Source organism: Sapajus apella, unplaced genomic scaffold, assembly GCF_009761245.1.
Source record: "Sapajus apella isolate SASKATOON/1434 unplaced genomic scaffold, GSC_monkey_1.0 scaffold102, whole genome shotgun sequence".
NCBI classification, from domain to species: domain Eukaryota; kingdom Metazoa; phylum Chordata; class Mammalia; order Primates; family Cebidae; genus Sapajus; species Sapajus apella.
The window spans coordinates 3,673,205-3,684,583 of record NW_022437042.1 but is presented as its reverse complement, the minus strand read 5'-3'; the positions used below and the strand labels follow the sequence as shown (position 1 = coordinate 3,684,583).

Genomic DNA, 11,379 nt, shown 5'->3' with positions numbered 1-11,379 from the left:
CTCACCATGCACACCCCCAACCCCATCCCCACCCACAACCCCCACCCCCACCACACACCCCCACCTGCAACCCCCACCCTCACCAGCAACCCCCACCCTCACTGTGCACTCCCCCACCCGCAACCCTTACCCTCATCACACACCCCCTGACCCATACCTTCTCACCTCCCACCCACACCCCCACTCACAACCCTCACCCTCACCATGCACACCCCCATCCACACCTCCACCCCCCACCTGCACCCCACACCCACAGTCACACCCCCAGACTCCAATCTGCAAACCCCACTCCCCACCCCCACTTGCACCCCCCACCTTCCCATCCCCCCACTCGTCTCCACCCCCTCCCTTCCTTGTGCACATAAACAAGTCTCACCTATTGCAACTGTAACCAATACGAAGCAGGAGAGCAGGGACTAGCTCCACCCTCTCGCCCCAGTTCTAGCGCCAGACGCCACGGAGTTTCTGTAGGTGCACAGCACTCCAGCCATGGCACGTTCGCGAATCTATGACAACAAATTCTACTACCTGAATATATACCAGGTAGAAGAAAATCCCATACCTGAGCTAGGGGCAGCATCAAGGGCCGAAGACAATGGTGGCCAAGGAGATCCAGGCCTCATGGGTAATATGAACCCCGAGGGCAACATGAACGCCGAGGGCCGCGTGAACCCCGAGGGCGACATGAACCCTGAGGGCCGCGTGAACCCCGAGGGCGACATGAACCCCGAGGGCCGCGTGAACCCCGAGGGCGACATGAACCCCGAGGGTCGCATGAGTCCTGATGGCGGCGTGATTCACGAGGGCGGAGGTGGAAACCAAGAGCCTGTGCAGCAACAGCGGCCCTGGGAGGAGCCGGCCCAGGCGGCCATGGAGGATCCGCAACCCGAGAACTGGGAGCCACCAATCCGGCGCAAGAAGTTCACGCGGCTGCAGGTACAGGAGCTGGAAAGCATTTTTGAATTCACTCAATACCCTGATGTGTTCACAAGGTAAGTGGCTTGCTCCAGGGGCCGCGAGATATCCATGTTTGTTTCGAGGCCTCTTTTTCTCTCATTTGCCCCACCTAATCATTAGGAAAAAGCCACTGGGGGTCCTTGCTTGCTTTTGTGCTGCGGTGGGGGTGGGAATATTTACCTCGTGGGCATCAAGGTAATATTTTATTGCAATGTTTATGTGAAAGAAACCTGGAAATTAGTTCGTGCCTCCCTTTTTTAAAGTTGTGATAAAATACACAGAAATATGAAATTTGCCATCTAAACCAGTTAAGTACGTTCACACTGTTGTGCAATAGCTCTTTAGAATTCTTCTTATCTTGCCAAGCTAAATGTCTACACCAATTAAGCAGCTCCCCTTTTCCCCCTTTCCCCAGCCCCTGGCAACCGCCATTTTACTATTTTACTTTATGTCTCTATGAGGTTCCTACTCTCATCGTGCACCCCCCAACACGCACCTCCCCAATTCCCACCCACACCTCCAACCCCCACCCTCACCGTGCACGCCCCCACCCTCACTGTGCATGCCCCCACCCACATCCCCACTCCCACTCACAGCCCCCACCCTCACCGTGCACACCCGCACCCGCACCCCCCACGACCCGCCCGCAACTCCCACCCTCACTGGGCACACCCCACCCCCCACCTATATCCCCACCCCCTCACTGTGTGCCCCCACCCACAACCCCTACTCTCATCACGCACCCCCCGACCCGTACCTCCTCACCTCCCACCCACACCTCCAACCCCGACCTGCAGCCTCCACCCACATCCCCACTCCAACCACATTCCCACCCCCACTCACAACCCCCACTCTCACCGTGGACACCCCACCCACACCCCCATCTGCACCCCACACCCACAGTCATAACCCCTGACTACAACCTGCAACCCCCCACTCCCCACCCCCACCCGCACTCTCCACCCCGACCTTCCCATTCCCCCCACTCCTCTCCAGCCCCTCCCTTGCTTGTGCGCATATGCAAGTCTCACCCATTGCAACTCTAACCAATACCATGCATGAGAACAGGGACTAGGTCCACCCTCTGCCCCCCCCAGGAGGTGCGGGTGGGGGGGATGCATTATATGAGGTACTTCTCTGCTAGGTCCCTCATATAAATAGAATCATACAGTATTTGTATTTTTGTCACTGACTGACTTCACTTAGCCTAAGGTCTTCAAGGTTCATCCATATCACAGCATGTATTAGAATCTCCTTCCCTTTTAAGGCTAAATAGTATTCTAGTTAATAGACACACACACACACACACACACCACATTTTATCATTCATCTGTGAAAGGGTATTTGGGTTGTTTTTATCTTTTGGCTGTTGTAAATAATGCTGCTGTCAACATGAGTATACAAATATCTCTTCAAGTCCATGTTTTCAGTTCTTTTGGGTATATATATTCCCAGATATGGAATTGCTGGATCATACGATAATTCTGTGTTTAATATTTTAAAGAACCACATACTCTTTTCTATAAAGACTGCATCATTTTACCTTCTCATCAACAGTATATGGGGGTTCCAGTTTCTCCACATCCTCACCAACACTTGTTATTTTCTGGGGTTTTTTATTTTTTACATAGTCATCCTAATGGTTGTGAGGTGATGCTTGATTGTAATTTCGATTTGCATTTCCCTAATGCTTAGTGATGTTGTGCATCCCTTCATGTGCTTAGTGACCACTTGTGTATCTTTTTTGGAGAAATGTCTCTTTAACTCCTTTACCCATTTTGAAATCTAAGTGTTTTTTTTCTTTTTTCTTTTTTTTTTTTTTTTTTTCTTTTTTTTTTTTGGTTATTGGGTTGTAGGAGCTCTTTATATTTTCTGGATATTAACCTCTTATCAGATGCAATTTGCAAATGTTTCCTTCCGTTCTATGATTTGTCTTTTTATTCTGTTGACTGTATCTTTTGATATACAGAAGTTTTTAATTTTGATATAGTCCAATTTATCTATTTTTTCTTTTATTACCTGTGATGATGGCCTGTTTCTGTTGTTGTTGTTGTTTTTGAGTGATGGGGGGATCTGTCACCAAAGCTGTACTCCTGGCCTCAAGCAATCCTCCCACCTCACTCGGCCTCCCGAGTTGCTAGGATTATGGGAGTGAGCCACCACACCCAGCTCTAGTCTGTTTTTATAAATAAAATTTTGTTGAAATTGGAGTAAGGAGAATGAGATACTATCATGCAGCTACAGTGCTAGATTCTTCCTTTATTTAAAATTTTGATAATCTGTTCCTCGTAGGGTTTTTTTTTTTTTTCGTTTGGTTGGTTGGTTGGTTTTTTGTTTTTTGATTGTTCTGTTTTTGAGACAGAGCTTCTCTCTGTGGCCCAGGTTGGCGTTCAATGGTACGATTTTAGCTCTCTGCAACCTTCGCTTCCTGGGTTCAAGTCATCCTCCTGCCTCAGCTTCCCAAGTAGCTGGGACTGCAGGTGCAGGCCACCACGCCTGGCTAATTTTTGTATTTTTTGTGTAGAGATAGATAGGGTTTCACTACGTTGCCCAGACTGGTCTCACTGGGCTCAATCGACCTGCCCACCTAGGCCTCCCAAAGTGCTGCAATTACAGGCCTGAGCCACGGCGCCTGGTCCTCATCATAGATTTTTGCATTAATTGTTATTAAAATCGTGCATTAGGGCCAGGCGCGGTGACTCAGGCCAGTAATCCCAGCCCTTTTGGGAGGCCAAGGTGGGAAGATTGCTTGAGCCCAGGAGTTTGAGAACAGCCTGAGCAACATGGAGAAATCCTGTCTCTACATAAAACTTAAAAAATTAGCTGAGCGGGTGTGGTGGTGTGTGCCTGTACTCCCAGCTACTTGGAAGGATGAGGAGGAAGGATCGCTCGAGCCCAGGACATGGAGGCTGCAGTGAGCGGTGATCCTGCCACTGCACTCAAGCCTGGACAACAGTCTCAAAAAAGAAATGCGTTGAAATTATTTATCTTGGCCAGGTGTGGTGGTTCATGCCTGTAATCCCAGCACTTTGGGAGGCTAAGAAAGGCAGATCACCTGAGGTCAGGAGTTTCAGACCAGCCTGGCCAACATGGCAAAACCCCATCTCTACTGAAAATGCAAAAATCAACTGGGTGTGGTGGCATGTGCCTCTATAATCCCAGCTACTCTGGAGGGTAAGGCACAAGAACTGTTTGAACCCTGGAAGCAGAGGTTGCAGTGAGCTGAAATCATGCCACTGCACTCCAGCCTAGGAGACAGAGCAAGATCTTATCTCAACATTTTTTTAAAAAAAGTATTTCTCTGGCTGGGTGCAGTGGCTCACGCCTGTAATCCCAGCACTTTGTGAGGCCGAGGCAGGTGGATCACCTGAGGTCGGGAGTTCAAGACCAGCCTGACCAACTTGGAGAAACCCCGTCTCTACTAAAAATACAAAATTAGCCAGGCATGGTGGCGGGTGCCTGTAAGCCCAGCTACTCAGTAGGCTGAGGCAGGAAAATCGCTTGAACCCGGTAGACGGAGGCTGCGGTGAGCAGAGATAGCACCATTGTACTCCAGCCTGGGCAACAAGAGCAAAACTCTGTCCCCAAAAAAGAAAAGAAGTATTTCTCTTGATTACTGAATTGTTAATGTCACCTTAAATTTTGTGGTAAGAGTAAACCATTTCTAAAGCAACCATGGAGCTGGGAATTAGAGAAAAGTATATACTGGCAGGATGTGTGAGGGGAGATTATAAATTGTAAAACAAGCATGAAGTGTACATACCATGTATTTCATTTCATCCACAACTTTGAATACTAACCATGTATGATTTTCTCTCCACAGAAGGGAACTTGCCGATGCCATCGGAGTGCCTGAAGACAAAGTGCGGGTCAGTAAACCTGTAAAGGCAATTTGAGAGGACAGCCATTCTAAAACCTGCTTCAGGGCACTGAAGGCTTTGTCCTGAACATTCCTGAGTTGTGTTTTTGTTATTGTCTTTTTGTGTTGGCAAATAGTATTGAAGTTTGGGTTCTTTGTTGGTAGAAAAGGGAGTAAGCTCCACCTTGTGGTCCTTTCCTCTTTACCATTTCCACTAGGGAACATGATTTCCTAAAGGAAAAACAAAACAAAAAACTGTTTCTCCTAATCTGTATAGAAATTTAAACAAATACATACATAGGAAACACATATATGTATGAAATATATATAATACATATATGTGTATATGTATGTATCCAATTAATAAAATTCAACTCCTTCTAACACTGGCATCTTTTAGGAGCGATTTCTGTGTAGAGTTATGGTGGGGTTCAATCTTACCCTAGAAGTATTCAAGTAAATGCAGGGAGGGGCAGGGTTATAAGAGGGTCAAGTGTGCTAAATTATTTAAAGCCAGGCATAAGCACTTAGCTAAATGAGTAAATTTATACATACTGGGATGAGGGAGTAATTCACCCACAGAACACATTACATGATTAAATAGTGTATATTTAGTTAAGCTGAGACTGATGGGGAGATAACTTAAATGTCCAAGTGCCTGGTCCTTCTTCTTTTGTTTTTAAGTTATTGGTAAAGCAGTGGCCGGGCACGGTGGCTCAAGCCTGTAATCCCAGCACTGTGGGAGGCCGAGGCGGGTGGATCACGAGGTCAAGAGATCGAGACCATCCTGGTCAACATGGTGAAACCCCGTCTCTACTAAAAATACAAAAAATTAGCTGGGCATGGTGGCGCGTGCCTGTAATCCCAGCTACTCAGGAGGCTGAGGCAGGAGAATTGCCTGAACCCGGGAGGCGGAGGTTGCGGTGAGCCGAGATCGCGCCATTGCACTCCAGCCTGGGTAACAAGAGCGAAACTCCGTCTCAAAAAAAAAAGAAAAGCAGTTTAGAGAGTACAGCAGTCCTAAGTTTTAATTTTCTAAAATACGTTGATGGGTCAACCTGAAAACATTGCTAAAATAGTCACATTATGGTTGGAGTTGGGGAAGGTTTGTAAGCTTCGGAAATTTGTCTAAAGAATAAAACAAAATGAGTAATATTGAATTCATTTCAGTTGACCAAGAAGGGTGAAAAGGTTAGAGAAAAATGTGGTCAAAATAGGCTTTGCACATACTGTACAAATTCACCATTATGAAACTACTAAACGTATAAGTGACTGTTATCTTGAGGAATTTCTATCCATCTAAGGATTTGTATTTATTTTTGGTGGCACTTTTTTGAAGAGGTGGGTTTTCTACAATTTGTTTGGAGAGGTGGCCCTCATTTTAGGGTGAATTCACACCCATGTTAATTTCAAATACTTTTCATTCCTTTAAACAGTGTTGACTAATTTGTAGGTCATAATATTCAAATGATGATTACTTGAGACCAAAGAAACCCATAGGTAGTATCGGCCAAGCACGATGACTCATGCCTGTAATCTCAGTCCTTTGGGGGTCCAAGGCGGGTGGAACTGCTCAGGAGTTCTAGAGCAGCCTGACCAACATGGGGAAACCCCATCTTCACGAAAAATACAAAATTAGCCAGGCATGGTGATGCATGCCTGTAATCACAGCTACTCAGGAGGCTGAGGCAGAAGAATCGCTTGAACCCGGGAGGCAGAGGTTTTGGTGAGCGGAGATAATGCCATTGCACTCCAACCTGGGCGCAGCAAGAGCGAAACTCAAAAAAAAAAAAAAAAAAAGTAAACGAAACCATATGTAGTATCAAAGTGATGTTTTTTAAAAAAAGAAAAGAAAACAAAAATCAGGATGACCTTATTGTTAGCTTTGCTGCAGAGTGCACCTGTGAGTGTAGTGAGGGAATTGCACTGCAGATCTGGTGGTGGTTTGTCCAGAAAAGCAGCCCAACAAAGCAGATTACTGAGTGCTGGCATCCTAATGCCAAAGGGTGGGCTCACAATCAGACCTGGTTCGGGTTGGAGAAGTTGCAAAGAGGTTGGGATAACTTTTGTTGGGCTGGTAAACTCAGAGGAAAAGAAAAACAAGGTTCGGTGAGTTGCTTTTCTCCTCCCTGAGTTTACATACTGTTCTCTCCATAGTGTTCTGAAAAGAATATGAGCCACAAGATAGAAACAAGGGAAGAGAGAGAGTGTTCTCATGTAACTTTAAACTATACAGCATAAATATCCCCCAAGAAAGTAATACATAGATTCTCCATAGCTTTTGCTGCTGTAATGTAGCTGTTTTATGAAACCAGTATTGGAAACACAGACCTAATATCAGAGCATACCAGTTAACCCACTGTACACTTTGGTTATTTTTTTTTTCTTTTCTTTGTTTTTCCTTTTTTTTTCTTTTGTATTTGGGCTCTGGGGTACATGTGCATGTCCTGCATCCTGCAGGATTGTTGGATAGGTACATACAGGCCATGGTGGTTTGCTGTCTCCATCCCCCAGGCCCTGCTGCGTCGCCTACGTCAGACATTTCTCCCCGAGTTATCCCTCCCCTCAACCCCCCCCCACCTAGCCCTGTGAGTGTTGTTCCCTTCCCTGTGCTCAAGGGTTCTCATTGTTGTCACCTGCCTATGAGTGAAAACATGCGGTGTTTGATTTTCTGCTCTTGTGTCAGTTTACTGAGAATGATGGTTTCTAGATTCATCCATGTCTCTACAAAGGACACAAACTCATCATTTTTTATGGCTGTATAGTATTCCATGATGTATATGTGCCACATTTTCCTTGTCCAGTCTATCATCAGTGGACATTTGGGTTGGTTCCAGGTCTTTGCTGTCGTAAACAGTGCTGCAATGAATATACGTGTGCATGTGTCTTTATGATAGAACGATTTATGATCCTTTGGGTATATACCCAGTAATGGGATTGCTGGGTCAAATGGAATTTCTATTTCTATAGATCCTTGAGGAATCGCCACACTGTCTTCCATAATGGCTGAACTAATTTACACTTCCCAGTGGCACAATTGAGACCTCCCAAAAGGAGCTCTTTTAGACTTTTAGACACTGGCCTCAAGACTATATATTCATGCAGCAGAAAGACTGAAAATCATTAAATTAGACAGTGATAAAGACGTGACAGTCAGAGAAAGAAGGCCTTCCGTGCCGTTTGAGAACTTTCAAAAGTAATAAATACAGTATAAACTCCGTTAACTAGAATGCTGAGAGGATAGTGACATCTAACTGACAGGTTCTTTTTGTCTGTTTGCTGTTTAATTGTTGGCAGATATTTAGGGAGGAGCCATATTTGTGGCCCTTCCCCCACATTGATATTAACCATGTTCCTAAAATGCTGGTTCCACCTTTCTGTCTTAGGAATATGGGGTGGGATTCAGATCTCCTGGTTGAGTAGCAGGGCCTAGGGTGTCCTGCCATGCTGGACTATAGCACCTCCAGTGCAGAATCCTGGAAGTGTAGCTAAAACAGTGTGAGCTGACCTTGTCCTGAGCCGAGGAAGGTCTGGAGAGTGCAACAGGTTGGAGAACGAAGAATTGACATTGGTGACAATGGTATGCCTCTTTCCCCTAAACTATTGGGTGGGCAAAGATTTTTGAGAATTTCAGTCAATTTGGGTCGAGTTGGTTTCAACTTTCCTTAATGCTACAGGCTAAAATATCAAGGAGTGTCCAGGCCTCTCTTGCCAGAGGACGAATAATCCCTTAAGCATGCTGGAAGGAAATCTGTCTAAAATTCCAATGTGGTCTTTCCTATTATTTACTACATACTAAAGATGGATTTTTTAAACAGTCCCCTGAAAACGACTTGAAATTAGGCCCACTTTTTATCGTGCTGAACCTCTCCCACAAATAAGTTGAAACTCTCCCTAGTGAGGAGGGAGTAGGAGGCAGCTGGATAGCTGATGGTCACTTGTCAGATGCAGACCTTTTGTTACCCTGTTGCCAGGCATTGAATTAACAGCAAGAACCTGAAACAACTCATAAGCCAGAACTGCATCCAATACCTGGAAGTAACCCTTAAAGAATATTAAAATTGGGGCTGGGCACAGTGGCTCATGCCTGTAATCCCAACACTTTGGGAGACCAAAGTGGGAAGATTGCTTGAGGCCAGGAACTCGAGACCAGCCTGGGCAACATAGTGAGACCGTCTCTACAGAAAAATAAAAACAGCTGGGCATAGTGGCATGCACCTGTAGTCCCAGCTATGTGGGAGGCGAGGTAGGAGGATCTCTTGAGGCCAGGAGTTCAAGGTCACAGTGAGCTGTGATTGCACCACTGGACCCCAGCCCAGGCAAAAGAGCAAGACCCTGTCTCAGTAGCTAGATAGATAGATAAAATAAAATGGAGGAGAGAGATACAAAGTAATAAGCTCATTCTGGGGCTTGGCACAAAGTTGGTGCTCACTAAGGGTGAGCTGAAGGGCCAGGGGATGTGTTACTAACTTTCCTAAGGTATTTTAGCAATGAGGAAATAGCTTTTCCTGATGTAGTTTAAAATCTTAATAGCATATAAGGTTGCATCCTGTGTTTTTCTATTATGACATTAACTATTCAATATACTAAACCAATCTCTTTTTTCCCTCTGATTGTAGGTTTGGTTTAAGAATAAAAGGGCCAGGTGTAGACGACAACAGAGGCAATTAATGCTCGCCAATGAACCACCTCCTGAACCATCTTCTGATCCAGATGACAGTTTCTACATCGTCTTGGATTAGCCCTAGAATGCTATCCTTCTTCAGGAGCTAGTTTGGAGACGGGTTTTTCTGGTGCCACTGACACCTGGGCTGCCCATGCCACTCATGCTGCCCTTATCTCCTTTAAAGTTATGTTATATCAATAAAGAGGCAAATTCTCAATATATTTGTTTCTGTGTGCCAATTGTGGTTAGTAGGGTATGGGTGCAAATTGTTTTTAAAAAGCCATTTAAGGCAGGGGAAGGTGGATCACAAGGTTAGGAGTTCAAGACCAGCCTGGTCAAGATAGTGAAACCTCATCTCTACTAAAAATACAAAAAAAATTAGTTGGGCATGGTGGTGAGTGCTTGTAATCCTAGCTACATGGGACGCTGAGGCAGAGAATTGTTTGAACCCAGGAGGGGGAGGTTGCAGTGAGCCAAGGTTGTGCCGCTGCACTCCAGCCCAGGCGACAGAGTGAGACTGCATCTCAAAAAAAAAAAAAAAGTCATTTAAACAAAATGACAAGGAGGGCTCCTTTCATGAAATGACATCCCTTAGTTGCCATCAGCAATAGGCCCTACATATCATAGAAGTTTACTAAGTGTCATTGTTAGTTTGCACTGACCTATACATTCTTCTCCACTCCCCCTCCCTACCCCTGCCATCATGCCATCCTCCTCACCACCTTGCCCCTTTAAGGACCACAAATATGTGCAAGAAGGGGTGAAGCAGATTCCTGGTGAGACAACAGTGTATTTCCAGGTAGAGGTGAGTTCCATTTATGCTGACTAGTTATGTCCAAATTGTGGACTCTAAAGAGAAACTTCCTAGGCAGCTACTCACAGGATTTATACGAAGGTGGCAGCTGAACATTGATCCAATATGCTCCAAATTTCTGTTCACTACCCTCCCTTTCTGTGGAGGACACAGGGGAATAGGAGCCATTCTGCCCCCAAAGGTCCTGCTTCAAAAGAAACACAAGCAAAAATTTCATTAAGGCCAAAAAGAGGTTCTTCTCCCTTTTCTCCCCTCCCCCCAGCCCAGGAAGTGTATTGTTATACCTCCTTCAGCTCATAAGCAGCTGAACAATCCTTCAAATGTATTTTGTCGCCTTTAACATCCTCGAGAGAACCCCACTTCCTGCTGATTACAAGGTGAAAGGGGACCTTTTCATTTAGTGCTGCTCAAAGGAGAATAAGAAGATGATGCCCTGAGCAATGTTTCAGAATAACCACTCACTGGAATGAAGCAGTCAGACCTCTGCTTTGCTCATGCTATTGTAAACCAAAAATAAAATTTGAAGCCCCCCACCTATCTGAATGGATCCTTCCTCTCAGCCAAGGGTATTCCAAAGTTAACCTGAAAAAATAGCTCATGTCATGATGGGAAGTAGGGGTCAGACATGCCTTATTATTTCCTGCTGCCTTTTGGAATTTATGGACAACTGACCAGTAATAATATTAGAACAGAACTTAAGACTAACAGACTGTAGCAATAAGACACCAATTTCCAGCCTGACTCTAGTATAGCATCACATGACAGCAGGCCCTGAAAGAAATCAAAAGTATTTTACCCTATATATTTCTTTGCCATATTTTGAAGTAGTCCTGCAAAGCTGTCTCTTGTGGGTGAAAATGTACATCCTGAAGAGAATCCCCTTTCTGTGCAGGCCTTTTTCCTGATCCAGGAGAGAATCATCTCTACTAAGAAATATTTACAAACTATTCTCTCTGAAGCTGGCTACCTGGAGGCTTCCTCTGCATAATGAGAACCTGGTCTCCACAACCCCTTACCCTAATGCAGACACTCTCTTGTACTGTATTTAAGTCTTTAGACAGTAACATGACTCCAACCAATGGC

At 45.3% G+C, this 11,379-nt stretch overlaps 1 protein-coding gene across 1 annotated transcript; it reads left to right on the top strand.

Moving 5' to 3' along the window:
- The first annotated feature begins 489 nt into the window (after positions 1-489).
- On the top strand, positions 490-9,701 carry RHOXF1 (Rhox homeobox family member 1). Its single transcript, XM_032258312.1, has 4 exons — positions 490-648; positions 757-992; positions 4,781-4,826; positions 9,436-9,701. Exons 1-4 carry the CDS (start codon positions 490-492, stop codon positions 9,556-9,558), a joined length of 564 nt encoding a protein of 187 aa, XP_032114203.1. The 3' UTR covers positions 9,559-9,701.
- Positions 9,702-11,379: the final 1,678 nt, after the last annotated feature.

Coding starts and splice junctions, on each gene's coding strand:
- RHOXF1 (XM_032258312.1), top strand. CDS start 490: ATGGCACGTTCGCGAATCTATGACAACAAATTCTACTACCTGAATATA. Junction 649..756: donor ATATGAACCCCGAGGGCAAC/ATGAACGCCGAG, acceptor CCCGAGGGCGAC/ATGAACCCCGAGGGTCGCAT. Junction 4,827..9,435: donor TGCCTGAAGACAAAGTGCGG/GTCAGTAAACCT, acceptor CTCTGATTGTAG/GTTTGGTTTAAGAATAAAAG.